General features: G+C 54.1%; 10 protein-coding genes across 10 annotated transcripts; 5 read left to right on the top strand and 5 right to left on the bottom strand.

The window, feature by feature from the left end:
- The first annotated feature begins 143 nt into the window (after positions 1-143).
- On the top strand, positions 144-1,785 carry J3D65DRAFT_632828 (ubiquitin fusion degradation protein). Its single transcript, XM_066801062.1, has 3 exons — positions 144-293; positions 342-659; positions 705-1,785. Exons 1-3 carry the CDS (start codon positions 291-293, stop codon positions 1,503-1,505), a joined length of 1,122 nt encoding a protein of 373 aa, XP_066653272.1. The 5' UTR covers positions 144-290; the 3' UTR covers positions 1,506-1,785.
- J3D65DRAFT_632825 (XPA protein C-terminus-domain-containing protein) lies at positions 1,650-2,976 on the bottom strand. The gene has a single exon (XM_066801061.1). The coding sequence runs from the start codon at positions 2,909-2,911 to the stop codon at positions 1,745-1,747; it is 1,167 nt and encodes a 388-aa protein (XP_066653271.1). The 5' UTR covers positions 2,912-2,976; the 3' UTR covers positions 1,650-1,744.
- A 165-nt stretch (positions 2,977-3,141) lies between these two features.
- J3D65DRAFT_605241 (uncharacterized protein) lies at positions 3,142-4,860 on the bottom strand (the record flags this gene model as incomplete). Its single annotated transcript, XM_066798341.1, has 1 exon — positions 3,142-4,860. One exon carries the CDS (start codon positions 4,858-4,860, stop codon positions 3,142-3,144), a length of 1,719 nt encoding a protein of 572 aa, XP_066653270.1.
- A 1,146-nt stretch (positions 4,861-6,006) lies between these two features.
- J3D65DRAFT_478320 (fungal-specific transcription factor domain-containing protein) lies at positions 6,007-8,847 on the bottom strand. The gene has a single exon (XM_066796559.1). The coding sequence runs from the start codon at positions 8,576-8,578 to the stop codon at positions 6,383-6,385; it is 2,196 nt and encodes a 731-aa protein (XP_066653269.1). The 5' UTR covers positions 8,579-8,847; the 3' UTR covers positions 6,007-6,382.
- Positions 8,848-9,305: 458 nt separating this feature from the next.
- J3D65DRAFT_669906 (isopenicillin-N N-acyltransferase) lies at positions 9,306-10,501 on the bottom strand (the record flags this gene model as incomplete). Its single annotated transcript, XM_066803241.1, has 3 exons — positions 9,306-9,456; positions 9,507-10,420; positions 10,466-10,501. The coding sequence occupies 3 exons, from the start codon at positions 10,499-10,501 to the stop codon at positions 9,306-9,308; spliced, it is 1,101 nt and encodes a 366-aa protein (XP_066653268.1).
- A 603-nt stretch (positions 10,502-11,104) lies between these two features.
- Positions 11,105-12,769, top strand: J3D65DRAFT_632813 (glucose 1-dehydrogenase). The gene is made up of 7 exons (XM_066801060.1): positions 11,105-11,405; positions 11,455-11,479; positions 11,528-11,746; positions 11,795-12,119; positions 12,170-12,211; positions 12,260-12,405; positions 12,453-12,769. Exons 1-7 carry the CDS (start codon positions 11,372-11,374, stop codon positions 12,571-12,573), a joined length of 912 nt encoding a protein of 303 aa, XP_066653267.1. The 5' UTR covers positions 11,105-11,371; the 3' UTR covers positions 12,574-12,769.
- J3D65DRAFT_632811 (glutathione transferase) lies at positions 12,770-14,380 on the top strand. Its single transcript, XM_066801059.1, has 2 exons — positions 12,770-13,137; positions 13,190-14,380. Exons 1-2 carry the CDS (start codon positions 13,099-13,101, stop codon positions 14,120-14,122), a joined length of 972 nt encoding a protein of 323 aa, XP_066653266.1. The 5' UTR covers positions 12,770-13,098; the 3' UTR covers positions 14,123-14,380.
- A 478-nt stretch (positions 14,381-14,858) lies between these two features.
- Positions 14,859-16,747, top strand: J3D65DRAFT_660604 (uncharacterized protein). Its single transcript, XM_066802578.1, has 2 exons — positions 14,859-14,980; positions 15,040-16,747. The coding sequence occupies exon 2, from the start codon at positions 15,228-15,230 to the stop codon at positions 16,335-16,337; it is 1,110 nt and encodes a 369-aa protein (XP_066653265.1). The 5' UTR covers positions 14,859-14,980; positions 15,040-15,227; the 3' UTR covers positions 16,338-16,747.
- Positions 16,748-16,774: 27 nt separating this feature from the next.
- J3D65DRAFT_660603 (uncharacterized protein) lies at positions 16,775-20,701 on the bottom strand (the record flags this gene model as incomplete). Its single annotated transcript, XM_066802577.1, has 2 exons — positions 16,775-20,143; positions 20,267-20,701. The coding sequence occupies 2 exons, from the start codon at positions 20,699-20,701 to the stop codon at positions 16,775-16,777; spliced, it is 3,804 nt and encodes a 1,267-aa protein (XP_066653264.1).
- A 682-nt stretch (positions 20,702-21,383) lies between these two features.
- Positions 21,384-22,361, top strand: J3D65DRAFT_669901 (uncharacterized protein; the record flags this gene model as incomplete). The annotated part of the gene is made up of 2 exons (XM_066803240.1): positions 21,384-21,450; positions 21,508-22,361. The coding sequence occupies 2 exons, from the start codon at positions 21,384-21,386 to the stop codon at positions 22,359-22,361; spliced, it is 921 nt and encodes a 306-aa protein (XP_066653263.1).
- Positions 22,362-23,944: the final 1,583 nt, after the last annotated feature.

The following is a 23,944-nucleotide window of genomic DNA, read 5'->3' as shown; positions in this document are numbered from 1 at the left end:
CCGATGCGTGTGTTGTGGATGGTCGAATTGCGAGTTTCCGAAGCTCTGATTGTTTGGTTTGAAGCGAAACGTGGAAATGACAGATGGAGCAGGGAAGTGTGGAGTTGGAGCTCTGCGAGGGTCAGCTTTTGCGCGGAGCTCTCCACGTCTTGGCGGGTTTCGTCATTCCATCGGAAGCTCAACACCACCGATCATTACTACTCCCCTCTACAACTTTTCATCTCCCACTTCCTGCCACTCACCTTCACGTACTCCGCTCACCCGAATCCCTCCTCAACCTCACATCCACCATGGTTCGTCACCTCTTCCAAACTCCTGACTAGAAAATAACCGCCACACAGTTTGGCGGCAACTACATGGACTCGGACGATCCCATGGCAATGTACCAAGCAGCCATGGGCATGCGCGGCGGCGCACCCCGTCGTTTCGATGAATACTTTCGCTGTTACCCAGTCGTCATGATGCCCGGTCCGGAACGCGAAGACGCAAACCACGGCGGCAAAGTGTTTCTGCCTCCGTCGGCCCTCGACAAGCTCACTCGGCTCCACATTACATACCCCATGCTCTTTGAGCTCATCAACGGCGCAGCGCAGAAGACGACACACGCTGGTGTGTTGGAATTCATTGCGGAAGAGGGCAAGATCTATCTGCCGTATTGGGTGCGTGGTCTTCTGCTCTATCAGAGCTTGTACTGACTATTCTAGCTCATGCAAACGCTTTCGCTCGAGCCCGGCGACCTCTTGCAGGTCAAGTCGACTGACCTGCCTTTGGGTACATTTATCAAGCTGGAACCGCAGTCGCCCGCCTTTCTCGACATTTCCGACCCGAAAGCCGTCCTTGAACAAGCCTTCCGCAACTTCTCGTGCCTGACTGTCGGCGACGTCTTCACCTTTGCCTACAATGATCAAGTCTACTCGATCCGAGTCCTCGAAGTCAAGCCCGACACTTCAACACACGCAATTTGCACACTGGAAACGGATCTCTCGGTCGACTTTGCGCCGCCGGTCGGCTACGAGGAGCCAAAGAAGGTGGCAGGCATCGGCGGTAGCGGCACCAGCACGCCGCGTAGCGCGGCTAGCCTGCCAGGTGGCGGCCTCGTACATGCAGCCGGCACCATGTCGCAGGCAATCAACTACGCGGCGATAGCACCATCGTCCACGTCGGCTGCGGCTGGCGCCAAAGCTGTGTCGTCCAACTTTTTGACCGGCGGCCACAAGCTCTCATCGACCAAGAAGACGGCGGGAGGGAGCAAGGCGCCTACACCCACTCCATCGACTCCTGTGCAGGGCAAGAGCACAAACAGCCAGCCACAGCCGTACGGCGCTGCTCCGGTGCGAAGAAACAACGGTCCGCAGCCGTTGCGTTTACCGCCAGGCAAGCTCTTCTTTGGGTATGAGATCAAGCCAGTCAAAGGAAAAGAGGGGGCGGCTGGCGACGACAGTGACAAGCCTCGGTTTGAGGGCGAGGGAAAGACTTTGAGGGGCAAGAAGAAAGGCGACAAATAAGTCTAAGACGGGGTTGCTTCTGCAGCGGAGCGCCATGGGAAAAACATGCCCTCACCGGCTGCCGTCTACCTGCATTTCCAGTACTTATTATTTTGCTTCATGGGCTTCTCAGGGATATGAATGGCGTACAAGATGGAAGGCTATCGGCGCAATGGACATGGCCAAATGGGCTAGGCAGCATCAGCGCTCTTCGCTGGGGTGATATGAGACAGTCAATGGTTCTAATTCGTGAAAGAACTTCAAAACTCCAGCTCTTCGACCTCCATCCCACAATCTATACACCTCTTCTTGACAGCACCCGTCTCCGGATCTTCCACCGAGCGGCCCCACTCGTGCTCGTGCTTGTCAAACCGTCCCTTGACCTTGTCACCAAATTGAGCCTCTCTCCCGTCGCCGCCAGTCGGTGCTATGCCGGCCGCCTTTTGCCGCCTATACGCATCCACGCGCGTCCGTTTCTTCAACTCCTCCAACTTGTTCTTCCACTTTTTCTCCTTGCGATCCTTCTTCTGAATCTCTCTCCGCTCAAACTCGTCATCAAGAGCCTCGGCGCTCCCCCACTTGCGCGCGCTAAACGCATACTCTTCCACCTGGCAGCGGACAAACAGCTGCATGCTGTGAAAGCTCGCCTTGTGCGGGTTGGGCCGTTCCATGCGCGGCAGCAACTCCTCATCGCGCAGCTCCGGCTCCGTGAGCAGGTAGTCCTCGCGCGCTTCGGTCTTGGTCAGCAGGCTGTACTTGTCCGCGTGCTCTTCCTTGCACCGGTTGCACACGAGCAGGTTGAAGGTCGTTTGGAATGTCCAGTCCAGCTCGGGCGTCCCGCACTCGCGGCAGACCAGCTGCTTGCTCTTGCCTGCCCCGTCCGTGTCCTTGTCTAGTACCGATATGCCGGGCTCGAAGGGGCCTGATTTGGTCGCGCGCAGCTTTTGGAGTAGCCGGTGCCGCTGCCATTCCTCGAGCGTCATGTGAGCCGGCTTTTCCTCTGCGTCATCTTTCCCCCGGTTCGAGCCGTGCAAGGCTCGGTTGTGCGGGTCGTCGGTTGCTGAGAGGAAGCCACCTTTGGTGTCGGTCATGGCGGAAAGGTCGTACTCGATGTATGCGGATTTGCGGTATTTGGCCGCCGGACGAATGTGCGCATCATCGGAGGGTTGCGACATGGCGCCGGGTTGAGCACCAGGTGTTCTGGCATCGAGGTGGTTACGGGTGGCGTTGGGTTGAGATGTTGAAGAAAAGGACCGCTTCTGGCCAGCGATCTGGGGGGTTTGTGATCTCGAAGAGGTGGCGGTTTGGTCGCGTAGGGCTTTGGCTTTGAGGCGGTTGATCTCGAGCTGTCGGACTTGTTCCGGAGTCAGTGGCGCCGCGTTTCCTTGGTTCGTCTGCCTGGGCGGTGTAGAGGGACGGTCTGACATTTTGTGTTCAAGGCGATGATACAAGGTTGGTGGAAGAAGTCGATAATTGGTGAAGCGGCTTGAGATGGACGGGAAAGATGGTTGCAATAATGACGCAGGGAAACGCGGGACAAGGGTAAGCTCGGTCTTCGGACTTCCGTCTCCGAAACCACTCCACTATCTATTCTATTAACAATGGCTTCTACACTCCAGCTCTATTCTTCTTGAACCAAACAGGCGTCCCATTACCTCTACGTCGTTGGAGCGCCATCATTCTGTACCAAAGATAAAACCGCCTCCGTGAGTCCTTCTGTGTTGACCTCGGCGCTTGTTTGGTTCAACAGTTTTATACAAGAAGCCACCTCCCAAGTCATGTCCATCTCTCGAACCCCAGATCTTGCGCTGCTCGTGTCTTCCGGGCGGAGCGAACACTTGGAAAGGTAGGCTGCAGTGACAGCCACGCGAAAGATCTCTATGTCAGCTATCCATGTTCGTGGAAAAACCAGCGGCACGTGCCTCAACGACGGCGGATCCTGAATATAAAAAGCACGGCGAAGAAGGACTGTGAGGTGGCTGGTGAGCCGATGAACGATGCCTCTGCCTTCGGCAAGGACGTCAGGAGGTAAAATTGAGACTCTCCGTCTGAACCGGAAATTGTTGGCCATCGGATTTTGGACCGGCCCACCATGAACCTGCGGCACCGCGTTGGCCTGCTTTTGAAGCAGCAAACAAAACGCAAGGTGTAGAGTCTCGTCTCTGAACTTGCAGCCGGTCAGAACCATAAAGTCTTTACTGCCATCGCCACTTTGCCGAGGCGGGCCTCGATTCGAAGCAGATTCACCACTCATCTGTTCGACTGTCTTTTGCCATTTATCAAACCACTCGTCAGCACGGTCACGAATGGTAAAATACCACTCCAAGCTCCCAGTTGCGTTGTCAATCGAGCTCAGGATTCCCCTCCGCGACTCTTGTGGACCGGTACAGCTCAGAAAGGTCGAATGAACTTTCTGCCGGATTTCCAAAATTGCCGCATGGAGAGCGGGTACCGTCGTGTCTTGCGGGCTAAAAGTGGGCTCGTCATCCTCTGCGAAATCTAGGAAGTCTATCGGCCTCCCGAATGCCATGCCCACCATGCGCTCCAAGGAGATGAAGCTGGTATAGAGAAAATTCGGCGTTGACGTAGTGTTGTTGAAGAGTTGGGCCTGGCCACTGCTTCGTCTCAGTTGAGATCGGGCGTTTTGAATGCTCCGCCAAAGACGCTCTGCAAACCCCAGAAGCTGCCATATGTTGCCCTTGCCGGGAGCAGTCAGGACGTAGCACACCATGAGCAGTACGATTTGAAGTTTTGCCATGGCGTGAGCTTCTTCATTTTCGAAAGCCGACGATGAGACGACTTCCAAGAGGGAGTTGGAATCTTGGAAAACGATTCTCAGGTTGGAAACGGCTGCCTCGAACATGTTGTCTGAAAGTTCGAGATAGGCTTGTGACTGGGAGGGTCCTTGTGATTTGGCGGCTTGGGAGACCCCTTGTGTTGTGGTACTCCTGAAAAGGCATCGTGCTGCGATTGCAAGAGCCAGTCGTGCTCGCGTGCATGGTCGAAAGGTCTCTGGGGTTCCTCTGCCTGCATATAATCGCTCCAGGTCGCGGTCTCCCAGTTCTCTGCCCAGGATTGGCTGAAACTTGTCCACACACTGGTAATAAAACTCGAGAAGGAATTGGCTAGTCTGGATTGGTGGTAGTTGAGGTTTTGTGTCGCTAGTCGGAGCAGGTGCTCGTGCCGAGGGAATGTCGACAGGGAATTCCACCACCTTGTGAAGAGGACGGGCGATTTGAACATTGAGAAGAGTGGCAACTAGTCGGAGATGTGCCATGGCAGAAGAAGGCCCCCATTCACTAAACACTTCATGCCTGGTTTTGACTTCGGTAAGGCGTTGGGGATGAGAGGGATGAGAGTTTGAAGATCCAGCCATGGAAGTGGACGAGCCTTCTGAAACGGACGGAGAGTTGGAAGCAAGAGATGGAAAACTTGTCGGTTGCCGCGACGGAGAAGTTATGTTTGCAGCCGCAACAACGGCACGAGCCTGCAGTTGAGGTGCCACGTGGGCTTCAATGGCCTCCAGGTGTTGGAGTCTCAAATACAGAGCCTGGAGATAGCTGTTGCTCTACTCAGAAAAGGAGAAGCGCAGAGTTATGGCCGCGTACCGACCTTCGAGGGAACCTGGTTTCCAAAAAAGGATCATTCTGCTCGCATTCGACTCCGATGGCTACACACGCCTGGCAACTTGGCAGCAAACGATCGCAGCCAACTCGCCGCTCGCGGCAGCGGATGCATGATGACAGAGAGTTGAGCGCCGCCTGCACATTCTCCGTACTGATTTGCGGTTCCATGAGGTGGTGGGCAAATCTCGCAGGCACCTCGCGATGCACCTCGCGATGCAAATCTCTCCGTTGCTCCAAGGTGCTCGCCAAGGACCGACATGAAGCCTTGTTTGGTAGGGCAGAAGCTTGTCCAAAGCAAGAGGACCTTGGGTCGCCACTTGAGTCTTGGCTTGTCCCTGCTTTTCACGAGGCGTTGGGGGGGAAATTCGTCGACTCGTCGTGCAATTCGACAAGTGTCGACGACATGATTTTTTTTGGCAAAATACCCATGCGCTTGAGATTTCTCGGGTTATTCTTTTCCGTCCCAATGTATATTGTCTGGCAGGTCCAAGGCCAAGCCCCGGCGAAGCTCCGAAAAACATGGTTCATTGACAACCTTTTCCACTGGGTCCGCGGGCGGGGAGATCTCGATCCCGTCGAGCGAACAAATTGGGAACCGAACCATCGCCGACATCTCCGTCTCATGGGTGGTCATTAGGGCGGACACAGTGGCTGTTGAAAGAAACGAGACTTCCTGGCAACATGGATGGCAAGGAGCGTTCGTTCACTGCAAGAGTTACGCCTAGGGGGCTGTCATCCGCCATCACAGATGCACTTTGGGAGCTGACAATGATCAATTCAGCTAGGTCCAGGAAGTCTCGCTTTTCAACACCTACTTTAAAGGTGACTTGGAGGCTGGAAACAAAAGATTTGCGGTTGCAAAAGGTAGGCAAAGTTCAGTTTCAACAAGAGAGTTCAACGCCTAGCGAACGAGCGGTCAGATGCGGAGCAGAGGTCTCTTTATACACTGCAGATCGGTGAAGCGGTAAAAATCCTCCGATGGGAATGAGCAAAGATTGAATCGTTCAGACCTCGTTCTCGTTCTTCAGGGCTTTGCGACAGAAATGCACAAATCATGTCGCAGCTTGGCCATCTATATCCATGTTCGGCTTTACGCGGCAGCCTTCCCGTCTAACTGCCGTGTGTCGATACGGCAACTTTGCTTTATTTCCATGTCTGTTGGGCATCTGTTTAACAGTCTGCCTCGGTCTAGATTTTCAGTTCTCCATGCTCGGCTCATGACAAGACATGTGGTAATCGTTGACACTTCAGCTGCTTCCTTAGCTTTCCGATTTACATTGACCATATCATACCGTCGACGCCGCTAGCGTCCGGTTGAATCTCATCCCATTCCATTTTTTGATTCAGCATGGCTGGTCCACCTGGCACCCAATTGTCTTTCCATGTCGCACTCGAACCGGGCACGAATTCGGGGGGAAGAGGAAAACTGAAGTCGAAGGGAATACTAATAGATTCCAAAGGGAAAGAGGTCTGTTGTTGCTTGCTGAACTGCAGTGCTTGTTGACTGCTCGAAGATTGCGCCAAACCTCCTGTAGCCGACCTGGTCTCTGCCTGCAAAGACCTTTGCTGATTATTCGAGGTCGAATGGTGTTCTGGTCTTAGAACGCGCTTGCCAGGATGTTCCGCCTGGTCAGCCAGCGCCTGATGCGGCAAGATGAGCCGATCCAACTCGTCATTCCTCACCGGCGAGTCGACTTGAGGCGACATGAACTCGAGCAAAACGACTGTTTTGCACCGCTCGTATGACTCGAGACTAGCATTCGCTTGGGACCATCGTTTACTCATCAGGACCAACAGCGAACTGAAAAGATGCATGGTGTCGAGAATCTTTTGGACTCCAAATTTTTCAATCAATTTTTCTTTGCAATGCCGGACTGCGAAAAGCATTGCAATTGCGGCTTCGAATCCGTGGTGCACGGCATGCCAGCTGTACTTGAGGAAGCCGTAGTGAGCATTTTCCCAGTATCCGGATGCCACCATCGTCGCCGCGTCGAAGCACTTGAGCAGAGAATCTGGTCCAGGATGTGGATTTCGCGGCGTTGGCCGGCGTAGGAAAACGATTCCGTGCGCAACGGCAATGTTGAACCAATCACACCCCCAGGAATTGCATGACTTCCCGAGAACTTCTCCCTCCCATGCCTTCATGCGGCTCTCGATATTTTGGGCCCACGCCTCGTAGCTGCCAGGCTCCGTCAAGAGCGGAAGTCCTCTGCGGAGGTAGTTTACCGTCCACAGCTCTGACTGAATTCGTCGGAATCGAATGTTGTTGATGAAGAAGGATCCCTCCATCCCGCTTGGATACTTGGTCGATATCGAATCATCGGCTACACCAAGACGACGGTGGCTCGTAACGCACGTGGAGCGGTCGAAAATGTAAAGGGTCCAAAATATGCAGCGTCTCATTTCCCTTTCAGACTCGCTCAGCCCCCGGCCACATGTCTCTTCTGGATCTCGATGGAGCCCCAGTTCCAAAGCCATCCTCATTCCCAGCCCGATGGTATCCCAAACCCGAGCGGCCCTTGGCATCAGATACGAGTATTCGGATAGAAAAAGAATGCCTTGCACGTTTTGCAACGACGTCTCGAACAGGGAATCGGTATGCAGCAACGCATGGTAAAAGACTCGTTGCGAGACGGAGGCAATCTTGGCCGAATCGTTGAATTTGGACGTCATCATGCTTACGGCAATCATCATGGAGACGATGAAGATGTCGTATGTGGATGCTCCCCCAGCCTGCACACGATGAAAGGCTGCCCAAAGCGCTGATCGCTCCACAAAGGGATACAAGGGGAGTATCTTGTCAGTGTACAAGGCAATAAGCCGCTCCTTGACATCTTGCGGTATCTGATCGAGGGCGTTGGACGCTTTGGGTTTGAGATATTCATCCCTGAATTGGTCATCCACAGGCAGCGGCGTCGCCGACGGTAGGTGAGATGATGCAAACAAAAAGGTGCCGCATGGAAACTTGGTTTTGGAGTTGATGATGGATCCTCCCAGATCGGCTCCAAACGAGGCAAAAGCTTCGGACGCGAGGTCATATCGCTGGAGAGTAATTCTAGTATCAAGCTCGGCGATACCCGGAGATCTCGAGTCCAATCTTGTCTCCGAACTGGACAACGGCGTCGGCAGCAGAGGGATCGGCGGTCCGTCGTCATATTCGACGCCCAGCTTTTGCAGCAGCCGCTCCTTTTCCGAAATCTTGTCTCGCAGGTACTGCGCGATGCTGCGCGGAATGACCGTCTTGGACTCGCCGTCGAGGATGCCGTGGCATGGCTGCTTCGCCTGGACGCAGTTGGAGCACGCCGGCTTCTGCCCATCGCATTTGATTTTGCGCCGATGGCAGCGATAGCATGCAAACGTCGTTCGCCGAATCTTGGGCCGTTTCCGAGCGCGCTGTTGCTCTTCATCTGCGGAGGGAGCACCATTTCCGCCTGCTTCGGTCTTGAATGCAGGTGCTTCCCCAGTCATTGTGGAACAGTGGGTCCAAGGCGGTCATAGAGGACGACACTCTTTGGATTTCTGGATAAGGAAGACGTGCTGCGAGATCGACCGCCGCAGAGAGTTAATTTTTCCAACGTGTTTGTACGGCGGGGATGGTCCAAACTATGCTCTCCGCGGGCCGCCGGAATGCTTCCCACGCCCGCAGCTGCAGCCTCTTCTAGCCTTAGTGCCTCTGCAGCTCGCTGTATCAAGCATCTGCTCCGGCGTAACTTCCAACGTCTGCTGGCGAAAAGCAAACACTGGTGTGTCTGTGCTGCGCCGCTGCTGTGCTGCTCGGCCGTGATGATTGGATGCTGGAGTCAGGCCGGCGTGGCTGGTAGAGTTTAAACACTGGGGCGGCGGCTCTTGGCTGAGATTGCGCGCTTTCAGGCGTGCAAGGCTGAATTTCTGGAAGAATGAGAGACGTCGTGTCAAAGTGGGTGTCGAGAGGAATGATATTCATCCGGCGAGCGGTGGTGGTGAACAGCTGCTGCGGTCTGGTTGTGGTACAGGCAGCGGACGACTGCTCCCTATTTCATCCGCAGCAGTGGACGGATGCTCCTTATATGCAGGCGGAGAGGCTGATAAGGTGGATGAGCTACGCGCTTTGTCGGTCTTGTTGCACCAGAGACCAAAACTCCCCAACTCCTGATCGAAAGCTTATTGCTAACATGTCCGGTCAATTGATACACAACCACATACTCTCCAAACCATCTCATTCAAATCCCAATTCAAAGTCGTCGCCTCCTTCCGTCGGTCTCCCAACCTTGACCCACGCGCGCCTCGCGACTAGATCCATGATGACATTGAACAGCGTCACTGAGCCTTCTGTATTTCTGAGAACATCGCCCTCCTTGTCGCCGCCACTGGAAAAGAAGACATCAGCAACGCTCAAAATAGTCATGCGGAGACTTACCGGTTAATAGCAAATGGTCTCCCCTTTTCGTCACCAAAAACGACTCGCAGTCCGTTCACGGTTGGCTCCTGGCGTCCCCACGCCAGGCCCTCGCACAACTCGCGCACGCGCGCCAGCCGCGGTCGACTGTCCTCAAGATAGGGTATCTCGGCCACGCCCTGCGCATGCGGAAGGACATAATGGTTGGTGTGTGCGAGAAACGACGAAGAGCCGGCCTTGAGCGACTCTGGCCGCAACGCCACGATGTCGAACGCGCTGCACTCCAGAGAGACGGCTTCGTCGCGGTCCGCCACACCAATCGTGCAGGCCGCCGCGCAGCCGCCCAGACTATCAAGCGTCGCGCGGAATCCGGCAACGGAACGGCTCTCCAGTGCCGTCCGCAGCGCTAGATGGGTGGGCAGGCGGTTTCGGGAGACTCCGAGCGCCCTGATTGCATTCAGAGTGACACCGACTCCATTCGAATTGAAACCAACCTTAGCGAGCAACCCAGCCTCGGTCAGTGTGTGCAAGACGGGCTTGCCTGGCGCTTTGACTGTCAAGCAAACCAGGTTCCCGGACTGCGCGGCCCGCCAGTCCCAGTTCTGGGCTATGAACGCCTTTTTGTTGCCGCTAGCTCCTGCCGTGTGCCATGCCAGCATCGTGCAGCCGTCGCTGAATAGGCCGAATGCGATTTCGGTACGCACATTGAGCGCAACAATGTCGGCAAGAGTGGTCCCATTGCCCGTCCCATCGGCGATGCCGCGCATCTCTTCGACAAAGTCGGGACAGTTTTCCTCAATGTAAGGCAAGAATTCGAGAGCCGTCTCCCTCACTTCTGACCACGAGAGCTTCGCCGTCTCCTGGAACATGGAGGCGTAGAATTTGAGGCTGCCGCGGACCGATTCCGCTGCTTTGCTGCCATGTGTATATCCAATCTGGAAGACGTTAGTTGGGGTTTGTTTCAGGCTGGAATGACTGACTTCATAGGGCGTGCCCTCGCAGTGTATTCGAAGCATTTTGACTAGCAGAGGAGTCAATCCTTCTCTTTCGATGTATTGACCACTGTTAATTTTCCGATGCTTTGGCGCCTTCTACAAGTTTCAAGCGTTAGAGTCGATTCCGCTTCGACGACAATCTGTGTAGTTTATGAGATCGCTCGACGAAGAGCAATCACGACAGACAGTGCTACCCCGCTTATCGTCATCGAGCTCTTACTCAGCCCCGCCAGCAGCCACAGCAATGTCGTGGCGCAGAAAGGGAGCTTGGAGACCCGAAAGTCTTTGCGGATAGCTGATACGAGGCAGTTAAGCTTTTCGGAGCTGTAGATAGTCGCGGCATTCAAACCATTCAGAGATTTAAGAATGCAAAGGCTTTCCAGCACATGGCCTGTCTCCAGACATTTGGTTGTATTTGTCACGACTTTCGAGGCAAGTCTCGCATTCGGCCTCGAGATAAACCCCACCTATCAATCCTCGGCGCGATCCACACTCTTTCCGAACCAGGCTAGCCGCATTTGGCCACGGCGATGCACCCTGTTCGCAAAACGTCAAGACGGCCGTTGATTACTGACCTTTGGTCGGAGTTGGTGGGACGCCGAACCGACAGGATTTCGTGATGTGAGGCTTGGTCGCAAAAGTCGTTTAGGGGCGGCCCATCAAGGAGTAGTCGTACGCTTCAACAGACCCCACTCGCAGAATCTTGTTGGATTTCGCATGCCACGTCTTTTGCTACCAAGCCTCGACTGGTTAGCGCAGCATGCATGACGTAGTCTCTTGCTGAGTTTGTTAAGCTTCTGATTATCTGCGGGGTCGCAAATCGACAGCAACGTAGCTGAAATCAGTGATGAGTTCTCTTGTCGACACACTCCGATTCAAGGAATCTCCAAAATGCCAAACAAAAGAGTGCTGGTAGGATATGGCAGTGAGCAACTCGGCAACCTCGTTGTGTGCCGTCGCTGATGATGCTTCAGTCGATGTTGACGCCGTTGCCCATTGGTATAAAGTCCATTCATTGCGAGGCTCAGAATACTAACCTGTTCTCAGGATCAACACAGGCGATGGGTCAGCAGCAGATCCAACAAACGTTTCTCGAGGAATATATGGTGCCACTGTTGGTGTTGACCGACTGCTCAAATTGTTCGAAAAAAACGGAATCAAAGCGACGTGGTTCGTTCCAGGGCACACAGTCGAGTCGTTTCCAGAGCAGATGGCCAAAGTCCGCGATGCTGGGCATGAGATTGGGCTCCACGGCTACACTCATGAGTCGGTCAATCCATGGCCAATGTGAACTGCGTGCTGAAAAGAGGCCAGGGCACCAGGCCAATTGACTGCGCAGCAGCAGTATGACACACTAACGAAGTCAATCAATATCTTGACCAAGTTTACCGGAAAGAAGCCGCTTGGGTACACGGCGCCAATGTGGTTCACCAGTAAAGAGCTGATTCCACAGTTGCAAGAGCTCGGCATTCTTTTCGATCATTCATTCATGCACCACGACTTCATGGCATACTGGGCTCCCGACTCCAGTCATGAGTGGGTAAATGTCGACCTCAGGAAGGAAGCGAAGAGTTGGATGAAGCCGATGACAACGCTCCGGGCGAGTCAAGTTGTCGAGATTTCTTCAAACTGGCATCTGGTCGGTTGGTCTGATTGTGAGGAGAGTGTCTGGGCTGATCCTTCCTGCAGGACGACTGGCCTCCGCTTCAAGCAAAGCCCGGATCTCCAGCGGTACGGGATCCTTTGTCCATGACCTATTGTGACTGACCACCAAACCAGCATGGATTTGTCGACACGTCGGTCGTTGAAAAGTTGTGGATGGAGCAGTTTGACTTTGCGTACCGAGAGCATGATGTTTTCCTGTTCCCAATGAGCATCCACCCGCAGGTCTCTGGAAAGCCGCAGAATATTCTGATGCATGAAAGGTGAGCAGCTGAAGTGGGGTTGGAAACGTGCTTGTTGACCTCTGTAGAATCATCGATTACATCAACAAACACGAGGGAGTTGAATGGATGACGTTTGGTCAAATGGCCACAGAGTTCAAGGAAGGCCGGATTGGTGGAGTGAAGATTGCAGGCGGAGCAAAACTCTGATTACTCGGAAGCAAGTGCAATTCTTGATGAAGGAGGAGCGGTTTCGTCTTGTAACCTGAGGCCGTTGTTGTTGTTGCGACAGAGAGCGAATCAAAAGGCAGTGGTTTCGCAAGAAGTGAGGTGATGAACAGCGATGGCCTGCGGCCTGGGTTTCCAGTTTCGACGCCGGAGGCCGACGTCCGGGCGTGGCGGTGCATTTTGCGGGCTTCCCCGCTACCGAACCGGACCGTACCCCAAGTCACCTCACTCAGTCCCATGTCCATCCCATCCGAGCCCAAAACGCCCCGATGATTCGCACACCTGAGCAAAGGCCAAGAAGAACGGCTATACCCGGCATCAACCTAAGCGCGAGCCCGAAACATCCTACCAGCCCTACCCCGACTTGCGACCAGGCTCCGACCTGACCCTTGCAACTTGGCCCTAGATATGAAAGACTACTTACCGCGCTTGTAGGCCTCATCCTCCAATTCATCACCACTTGCCCGACTCGATTTCTGTAGCCAAGGCTCCGAATACCGCTCTATCATGTCACAATCCAACGTCCACAAAGAAGGCGACATCATGGTACGAAATCCCAACCCCACATCATCATGGTCAACCGCTGACCGCCGCCCAGCGCCAGGCTGACGGTGACGGCCATTTCAGAAGGGCGCAATCGACATTCCGCCACCAGATCCCCTCACCACAGTTCGCGCCCGAAAAAGACCGATACGCATTGCTTTGGCATCGCGGTTGTCCGTGGGCTCACCGGACCGTCATCGTGCGCCAGATCAAGGGCCTGGAGGACATAATCCAGCTGATAGAACTCGACGGGATGGAATTCGGGCCGGGCAAAGGCTGGACATTTGAGAAAACCAAGGACCCTCTGTACGGCTTCAGATACCTACGCGAGTTCTACAACAAGGCGGATCCGGAATATGTCGGACGGGTGACGGTACCCACGCTCTGGGATAAGAAGAACGAGACCATTGTCAACAACGAGTCTAGCGAGATCATCCGCATGTTCTACAGCGCGTTTGACAAGCTGCTGCCAGACCACTTGCGCGAGGACACAAAAGGCGACGCCGGGCTCTATCCGCCCTCCCTGCGCCCCTCCATTGACGCCATGAACGAGTGGGTCTACAGTGAAATCAACAACGGCGTGTACAAGATTGGATTCGCCGCCTCACAAGCGGCATACGACGCCAACATAGGCCCGCTGTTTGCAGCTTTCGACCGGCTGGAAGCTCATCTCGGAAAGTCGTCTGGTCCGTATCTTTTTGGCGCGCACATTACCGAGGCCGACATTCGTCTTTTCCCAACCATTGTACGCTTCGACAGCGCTTACTACACGCTGTTCAAGTGCAACCTCAAGATGATTCGTCACGATTACCCTCTCATCGACCGCTGGCTGCGCACACTGTACTGGGACGAGAGCGAGAGGACCCGCGGTGGCGCCTTCAAGACGTCGACGGATTTTGATAGCTTCAGAAGAGGGTACGCCGCTGTCAGCGGCAGCGGCATTGTCCCCGGCGGACCGTTGCCGCTCATCCTGGGACCCCCGGCGTAGTTGGCACGGCAGTGGGCTGGGATGTAAGTAGCATGTACGGGAGCACGTAAGTAATAATGATCTTTCATGCTGGTTCTGGATCGCATTCTCGCGAGTTTCCTGCTTCTACCTTTTATTTTTGCTTGTTTCTGCTCCCTTCACGGCGTAGCCAGTGGCCGCGTTGTTACGCAGATTTGGGAGCATTCGAGACGGTCTGCATGGATCAAGCAGACAAGCTACGGAAATTCCATTTCGTCAAGTCCTCTCTATACACCTGCATACCGCGCAAGCGTTGAATTTGTAACGGATACCTGCCTCTTGAGAAAGAAAGAAAGAAAATCAATCCTGGATTTTGAACCGTCAGAATCTGCTGCACTTCTGAAAGGTTGCGAGTTGTCCAATATCGCGTGAGCGACGCCCCGGCGGCCTTTCTTGCACGTCACTGCCTTTGGCAGTGCCACGGCAGTGCAGTGCGGTTGCGGTGCAAGCAATGGTGCCGGCGGTGGTCTATGATCTGAGTGTTTGTTTCCAGCCCGTTCTGCTTCAACCTTTCCTCTCCACCACCCACTCCTCACCTCGACCTTCATCCGCGGGCCCAGGCTCCGCATCCACACCTGCTCCCTCCACTTGCGAGCTCGGGCTCTTCCGTCTCTCTGCGTCTGCAGACCTACACTCCTCCGCCCCTCCGCCGCTCACGGCGCTTCCGTCCTGCGCTCGTTAGTCGACCCTTCATTTCTACCCATCGGTGGATTGCTGACGGCTGCATCTTCTTCCAGACGACATTTGAGTCCTTTTCCATCTTCGGCTACCCACTGGAGCTGCCGTTGGCCACACATTTGCGCCGTCCACTTTGTGGCTTCGCGAGGCGCTTGGATTTTGGTAATTCCAGCATCAGGCTTTTGGACTGTGCCCTTGCTAATGCTTCGTGTTCGCTGCAGCACTCTTCCAAACTTTCTTTTCTCTTCCTCCCACCGTTCCTCCCCGCCCTTCTCCGTCTTACAACCTTCGCAATCACATACTCCGGCACTCCAAGGCCACCGAAATCTTCGACCTCGACTCTCGGGAACAATCGCATGCCTTGAACCCCGGAACAGCCGCGTCTTGACCCGTTGAAGGACAATGAACCATGGACTTTCATCAAGAAGCCCACCACCAGCAGGCCGCGCCAGTTGTCACTGAGGAGTATGTCCTGAGCTCATCCGAGAGGCAGCGGATGATTGCGGCTCACCCAGATTGGGAGAGAGATGGCTACGCCGAATTCGACGGGCTCCACGACACCATCAACAAAGTGGGAGTAGTCATTGAGGAGGAAATCGAGATCTTCGAGAATCACTTCAAGACTATCGTCGGCCCCACGATCTCTATACTGATCAACGCTACCTTCGCCTTGACTCAACAGTTCGTGGCATGCAACCCCAGACTCTGGAAAGCTATCGTCTCTCTTCGCAAGGATGGACAGTACAGGCTCATTTGGTACCCTACGCCGATATTCACTCAACACAAAAGGATATCCAGCTTTCTCACTTCAGGCGACCTGCTGGACCAGGGTCACTTTTCGAGCTGTGTGCACGCCCTGGTCCAGTTGCATGCAGACTGGATGATGGAGACTATGCCTGCCTTTCGTAAACGGCTCCAGGAAGTGAAGGATCGGGATGGTATGACCGAAGAGGACTATTGCACCCATGATTACTGTTGCGAAATCCTCGACAAAACTGATAGAATTACGACCATGCGCGAGACTGGTCACGTCGAGTTCTTGCATGCGAACTCCCCTTGGAAGATCCACCCTGAAGCCTGCGGACACGTCATGCACCTGGTGCTGCTCGCAATCACAGACAAGGCGCAGGGTACTCTGGAGGGCACAAATGTCGGCCCCACATACGCGGAGCTGAAGAAGTCTCTCGCGTGCTTTTCGATTCCGAAGAGCCTTGCCGGCGAAAGGTTCATAGACGACGAGTACTACCCCAGTCCATTGTCTCGGCACTTGACCAACGTTGGACCCCTTGGAGATGCAGTCATGGGCCGTCTCTCCTGGGACGCTGCTCCAGTCCAGAGGATTGTCCGCCAGGCTTTCGCGGATGACCAGACGGAGTGGAACAAGTACGTTGCGAATATCGAGTCTCGGTTGCAGAGGAGCTTCGAAATTTGCCTTGAGGATTTGAAGGACGCCGACCGCGACCACTACGGCAAAGACTGCAGCCCACCGAGCCGTCTACGTCAAGCGTCCGCTCAGTGATGCTTGTACGCCGAGGGCAAAAACAGGGCTCTTTGTCGAGACTGGTTGGTCGGGGGCTTACTTTGCCAGGTGGTGCCTGGGGGTTTACGCGCAAAGCGTGCAAGGTCTTTCAGCAGGTAGCAAGACTTATTCAACCATCAAAATACATGGAATCCATAGAAACTTTCTTCGGTGCTCGGCTGACGGCAAGAGAGCGCGAGACTACAAGGTCTTTTTGGACATTGGAACGGAGATAACCTAGAATTATCACAAGGATTGGACGACGTTGGTACCTCGCTTTTGCCCCTCTGTGGGGGCCAGTAGCTGAGTGTCCAAACCGGCACCATTTCGCGCAATTAACACAGCAATCAGACTTGCAAACCTTGTTTTCAAGACTGAACGGCATAGTAACCATTGATTTGTATTCCAAGTGCTTTGTTACACTGATCTCCATCCCTTTACCTTTTATTGAGCGAGTCCATGATCGTGGCTAAAACCTCTTCGAAGTTCGCCGCAGACTGCTCATAATCTGCTCGAAGATCTTCAAGGTCTTTGCGAAGCTGTCGGTTCTCCTTCTTGAGTGCTTCGTGTTCTGCGCGCGAGACCGTGCCATAACTTTCTCCACATCCAGGCTCCACTGAACTCTTCGGACTTGAGGCAGCAGCAGCAGCACCAGGAACAGCTGCGAGGATCTCGCCAGATAGGGTGATAGGCCGAGGAGATTTCAAGACTCTCTCGGCTTCCTCAGCCTCCTCACTCTCTCCAACTTGGTCGGTGAGGCCGTGGCCGGGGTCGGGACAGATGACAAGGTCAGAGTCAGAGCCTGTAGCATTGACTTGGCCATCAACTCTCTCGATCTCTTCACCTTCGCCCTGAAAAGCACCAGGAAAGTCCTCAAAGTACCGGTTGACGGCGTGGGCAAGGTCGCCTCCTGTAGCCTCAAGGTACTCCACCACGGTAACCGCATCAGCTCCAGTAAGGTCGGCGAAGGTCTTCTTAGCGTGATCCAACTGGCTCGTGCTGCTGTTCAACGTTGTTGATCGCTGGAGGGGCTGGGTAGGCTGATATTTCGTCCTGTTACGGTGGCCGATCTGCGTCCTTTTGCCGTAGTTGGTCGAAACGTCCTTGAAGCGTATATTGAAGTCTGTGACCTCGAAATCCCTATGGAAGTACGTGTCTTGGAAGAGGCAATGGTCCCGTTGAGCATCAAGGAGAAGAGTCTTCCAGCAGGGGCTATCGCTGATATCGGCGAACCTCTCATGACACAGCGTGATGCGACCAATTCGGGCTCTGCTCATGCCAACGTTGAACCGATGCGTCTCACCACCAAGAAAGCCCATGTTTCCACCGGGTACTACCCGCCCAAGTATCACGCAATCAACGATGACTATGTTCGCTTCTTGCCCCTGCGATCCATCAACAGTGCTGAAGCCAATGCCATTGAATGCAGGGAATCCTGCGAAGAGAGCCTTGTAGAATTTGACTTGGTCGGCGTAAAAGGCGTCAATCAGGATGTCCTGCGCCTTGAACTTGAACTTGGAGATGAGGAGGTAGCACAGGTGCATGGTTATCGCCGCCGTTTGGGCGTTGTGAAAAGACGTCGACCCATGTACCTTGCGCGGGCCCCATGGGTACCTTGGAGGCTCATCATTAGACTTGGTAGGAGAGATGACGACCGCACAGCTTTCCTTGGATGCAGTGGTTCTGCATTCTTTCGCAAGAGCTTGGACAAATCCTTTGAACTGGTCGACCCCCGGGCGTGACAACGTCGACGGATGGTCGATAAGCGTACCACCGTAAATGGTCTTGTTGACCACGTCAGAGATTGAGGGATGCATACGAAATTGCTCCCTCAACTGCAGATGGGGCGTTCCTGCGAGGATTAGGCGTTCAAAAAGCGAAGACCTTGAGTTGAGCGAGAATGGATTTCTGATTGCGGTTGTCGTTGGGGGCAGCTGGTGATGATCACCAATCAGCAGAATGCGTTCCAGCTTGCCACCATTGAGGGCATGGAGTATGGCAGCCAAAGCCGATGCTTCGTTGAATTGAGAAGCCTCGTCCATAATCAGGCCTCTGGGCTTGAAGCCCCGCAAAAGCGGTCCTGAGGCAGTGGCGGCGGTTGAGAACACGCCGTTGGCAAGACGAAGATACATGTTTTGCAGCTTCCTAAGAGCCTTGTGCTCAGCGGAACGTAGATCCTCCACGCTAGGGCTGGCAACTCCTTGAGGGCTTGGCCGAGTAATATCTACGCGTGCATTGTTCAACGCGTCTAGATGTTCAGCTTCATCATCGTACCAGGATTTGAAGTGATTTCCGGACTTCAAGGCGTGGAGGCGCTCCCTAATGGCTCGATCGAGGGACATTGGTCTGACAGAGTCGTCCCCAGTAGCCAGGCGCTTGAGAATTTCCTGGACCTCCTTGTCTTCGTCGGAAAATCCCTGTGCGACAGCGGTAAGCTGTCCAACGTCCTTGTCGTCGCTAAGCTTCTCGTCAAACATTGTCCTAACGCGGAAGAAGCGGTGTGGGTTGGCCTCATTCCTGGTGCGAATGAACTTTGCGGCTAGCACGTCTACAGCAGTGTTGCTCTCGGTGCAGACCCACAGCCGGGTCTCTAAGCTTGCCTCAATTTCAACGATTGTGTCAACCAAAGTAGACTTGCCCGTGCCTCCGGGACCGACCACGAGAGAGATCTTTTGGCTAAAGTACTGCATGACGGCTTGCTTTTGTTCCGCGTTTAAACCGCGGGCGGCGCACCTTTCGTTGATCTTTGACAGCACCTCAGGCTTGATTATAGACTTGATGAGATTTTTGCCAAAGTTGTCGTGAGCGAGAAGCAGTTTGAAGAGCCACATATGGTCTTTTGGAGGAAATGTCATGAATTCAATGAGTCGAGTGCGAACTGGCGAGGGCGACTGGCCGTGGTGTCCGAAGAAGAAGTCGGCTTGGTAGGTGTCTGGTTCTAACACCCACCCATCCTTGAAAGGTGGACGTTCAGCGGCAATTGCAACATTACAGCCCTCTTTCAAGTAAGGCTTCGGGACTTTGATGACAGCTCCAGTCCATGCTTCTTGGCCGTTCTCGGCATCCACGGTAATGTCCATGAGGACGCGCTCTCCAACCTGTGGAAGGGTGTGCTCATCCGACTCGAGCGCCATCAAAGCTACCGAACTAGACTTTCCTTGGGATTCCAAGCCGGGGCGGATGCTGAGTAGTATGACGTACTTTGAGGAACCGCCTTTGTGGGGGTAGACCGCGCAAGTGTGCGTCCCGGTGCTGAAATTGGCGACTCGCATCTGTTCCGCCTGGTATTCATATGCATGGCCCCCAAGTACATACGCCAGGTACTGGCGTTCGTCATTGAAACGAATGACTTGTGGCAGACGTTCAATGTTAAGCGGGTCAGGAATGAGCAGCGCGCCGGGGGCCTTGTACCAAGTCCCTTTCCTCATCGCCAATGCCATGTCAATGTACTCCTCATGCAGCTCGAAGGTGCGCGCGGAAAACTCAAACAACTCTTCCCCCGACTCGGCCTTGCGTTCGTGGATCAATCGGCGCATCCAAGGCCAATATGATACCGGTGTTGGAGAAGGCAAGGACACGAAGAACTGAAAAGAGGTGTTGAGCCGTCGGTTCGGCGACTTGACCAGAGCATGGATGTCCTGTCCCTGGTTTATGGCATTGTCGATGATGGCCACAAACTTTTGAACGGCCAAGGTCGTAGAGGGACTCAGGTGTTGAGTTGGACGACTAAAAGCCATCCGGGCGCAGTGCTGGCTCTTCCAGGAAAATACCACACACTTCTCGGCTTCTCCCTCGGGAAGCTGAATCTATGCCTTATTAGAAAAGCCTGGTTGAGATAGAGAATGAGGTCTGAAAGCAAAATTCGCGGCGTACACAACGAAACTTCCTCACTAAGCCTCAGATGCTCCGAGTCTCACTGGGATTCTTACCACTTGGCTGGCAGGACTGCCCAGATATTGCGAGTATACCAAGTCGAATATCGACCGTCCAAAGTTGAAGGGGCCAGGGGGCAAGGTACCATGTGGTCCAGTAAAGGTATGAGCTACCCTGTCTGGGCCAAAATTGTCGCCATGATCCTTATCGAGGTATGTCAGAAACCGTGCTGTGAGCGTTTCGTCGACATTGGACTGTCTTGGCCTCAAGTTCAGGCGGAGTTCGATGTATGATTGGAGTGGAGATGTGTTGAATGACAATTGAATCGAATATTCTTCGCCCGATGAGAGCTTATCCCTGCCACAGACAACATCGACGTTGAAGTGTCTGTACCAACCCTGGAAGACCACAAGAGAAGAAGCGTTTCTGCCACCTGGAGGTGCATCTAGGCGACGCTCCATGCGCCAGCTTTCGGGTGGCGTGCTCGACATTTCTCAAGGTACGGCGGAGGTCGAGAGCAAGGAGCTGTCAAAAAGAGGGCAAGATTTTGACGTTTCCACAAGGGACTGCCTGATCGGCAAGCCCCAGGTGAGAGAGGGTAAGCGGCGGCGGTGCAGCGAGGTCGAAGACGAAGAGCGAGATTTGGCAAAGGCACGACGACGCGTGTCAAGACCGAAAAGGCGAAATAAGAGAGAGGGTTGTGGGGCGTTAAAGTCGGCAGAGGCAAAGGCGGGGGCAAAGGTGCAGGCGCAGGCGCAGGCGGAGTTTGGGAGCCAGTGTTGGCGATTGGCGGTTGGCGGTCCGTAGGCGTGACTGGGAAAGAGCGTCGTGGTGAATTTGTTGTGTTTGCTCGGCATCGCAGGGCAATATTCTCGTGTTTATTCGCCTGGCCATCTCCCTGACAACACCTCAATCACCGAACCTCTACGACCCACCGCCATCCTCCTTCAGCACCCTCGGAACTAGCCTCCTCGTACGCCATCTTGCATCAAGTCTAACTTGACCGAATCTGTCCACCCTATCCACCTTGCGCCACTTCCTTGTCGCCTGGTGCCTCCCTCCGTTGGATATCCATTCTTAGAACGACGAATTTGTCTTCTACTCCTCCTAGGACTCAGCTTTGACGGCCTCTTGAAGAATGGTTTTACCTTTCAGGGCTCTCGGTCGCCAGTTATGCCAGTCGCATCCCAGATCAAGTTACTGGAGAACGTCACGACTCCCAAGGGGGCCAAGATATTCAGTACAGGTGAAGTCTTGGGGTCGAATTAAAGGCGCAGAATCCTGGAAAGCCATGAAGGCTGGGACAACGATGGTCATAAGAACTCCAATGACCTCCGGCGCTTCCTCTCCAATGTCGACAAACGGGTCAGTGACGAGTTGTGTGTCTACCACGAGCACAATCATAGCTTGAACGACGAGCTAGACGGCAAGATTGAAACCATGGTCTTCAGTACCGTCCAGCAAGCCATCGCATGCAATCCTCGAATTCGGAAGGAGATCGTCTCGCTTCGCAAGGACAGCCAGTACAAGCTGACCTGGTACCCTACGCCGATGAATTGCGCCGGAGACAGGGACGTGGCAAATTTTCTGTCATTGACGACGTTGTTGGCTCAGGGCCACTTTTCCCGTTGCGTCCAAGCAATGGTCCAGTTGCAAGGCGCCCGTCGCATTCAAACCTTGCCCGGTTTCCACCAACGGATCGAAGAGTGGAAAGAAACGCAAGTGAGCGAGTCCAAGCGGCCCCACGAGTTTTACGACGATGTATTCCCGGATGAAACCAGGAACCCCTCTACCCACATTGGCACCGGCGATGCTTTGTTCTTTCATTCATGCTCGCCTTGGGCTTTTCAACAGCATTCCAGTGGAGACTGCATGCACCTCGTGCTTTTGGCAATTACAGACCAAGAACGTGGTACTCTGGAGGACAGCAACGTAGCCCCGAAACTTCCGACACTGGGTCTCAACTGCGCACGCAGCTCATCGACTCCATCAGGAACTTGCCGCGGCGATAAAACAACGCCTTCGGAGCTGCAGCCATCATGGATAGAGAAACAGGCGCAATCAGAAAACATCGGACCTGAGATGCGCCATCGGCTCCTGACGATGGCGAGAACTACGCTGCGGAACCATTCGACGGGCCTCTGCGGCTGAATAGGAAGCGAAAAATGAGGGAGAGCGAGACGCCAAAAAAAAAAGAACGACGGTGGAGATGTCCCTTTGACCTTCCATGAGAGGGATTTCGAGATCCTCAGAAGGGGTCGGCAGCTCTGGGAAGATGCAGAAGATGCCACCGTCAGCAATCCGCTGCTGAGTGGAAATGAGGGGATGGGACTCGCCAGCGCAGGACGGAAGCGCCTTGAGCGGCGGAGGGACGGCGGAGTCTGGGGTCGCAGACGTAGGAGGGGATGGTGGGAAAGTCGAGGTCGAGGCAGAAATAGAGCCACAGTGATAGCGAGTGTCGAGAGAAATGAGACTCCCTCGGCCAAGCTGTAGTTATGAAATACAGCTTCCTGAGCGTGATCGTGTTGGCAGATGACTGCTTCCTAAGCGCATTCATTGTAGCGAACGACAAGTCTCTTAGCAGCAGGTCGTAGTCGAAACAGTGAAACAACGCTGAAGCCGCGAGAAAAGAAAAACCGAAAACGCATTGCAAAGGAATTGAACTTTTCTTCTCCTCTGTCGTCACAGATACAGATTACTCAAGTATCGCGCAAGACCGAAGAGAGCGAAAGGTATGGCAAGAAGAAAAAGAAGCATCAAAACATCAACGATAAACGCTGCGACATCGTCTTCGATTTGCGCATAGATAGATCTCTCCCCTTGTTACTCCCAACGAGGAAAGGTAGGCGACGGCGATTCAGCGAGGCTGGGCTCTGGGAGCCTCGCATTGCGAGAGGCGGGTTGGCGTTGCCCCCGCTCCTGCAAAGGAGTTGCGGGTCCTTTAATCGAGTTTGCAGAAATGTGTAAACCACAACGGCAGCGGAGCCTGGGATTCCAATTGCGTGCGGTAGCCTTTTTGAAAGAATGCAAGCACTTGGCGTGTGCTCTGGCCGTGCAAGGGCCCCTATGCTTAGCGGCTCTTTCACCCGCAGAGAGTACATCAAGGCAGATCATGCACATTGGCTGCTCTGTGCTGGCCTCGAGGTTGTTGACGGTGTAGTATGTGAGTGTCATGGGGGGAGATTTTGCGGGCTGGATGTTTGAAAATGGAGTGTCGGGATGGTTGCTGGAAATGGAGAAAAACAGGTTTGAGTGGAGTTATGAAGGAGGAGAGCGAGACATTTGGGTGGTTAAGGCGATTGTGGCACGGACTGTGTCTCGTGGATGTGAATCATGCCAACTGTGTAGGATCAGGTCTCCAATGTTGGCTCCTGAAGATGAGGCTCGGCTGTGAACCCCCGCAGGCGAGCCAAGCTTGACTTCTCTATCTGCCCGAGTTGTCGCTGCTGCAGGACGCGAATGCTCATTAACCTGCGGAAGACAGTGGGACATTTGAAGGGCAGAAGCTGGCAGCCAGCGAGACAAGACACTTGGTCTTTTGATCGGAGGAGGAAAGAGGACGAAGAGAAGACAAACGAGACCCCAAAGCAAAGTGCATTCAGAAATTACATTAATGATTACGAGTAATTATGTACCATGTACCTATGCAGCCTCCAAAGGCATGGATGAAAGAGTGAAAGATGCAAAAACAGCCGCTCGTGGTATCGTGCATGTTCGCCAGGTCGTCAAATACA

The sequence above is a fragment of the Phyllosticta citribraziliensis genome (genome assembly GCF_038025025.1).
Source record: "Phyllosticta citribraziliensis strain CPC 17464 chromosome Unknown J3D65scaffold_9, whole genome shotgun sequence".
NCBI classification, from domain to species: domain Eukaryota; kingdom Fungi; phylum Ascomycota; class Dothideomycetes; order Botryosphaeriales; family Phyllostictaceae; genus Phyllosticta; species Phyllosticta citribraziliensis.
This window is presented reverse-complemented; position numbering and strand designations above follow the sequence as displayed.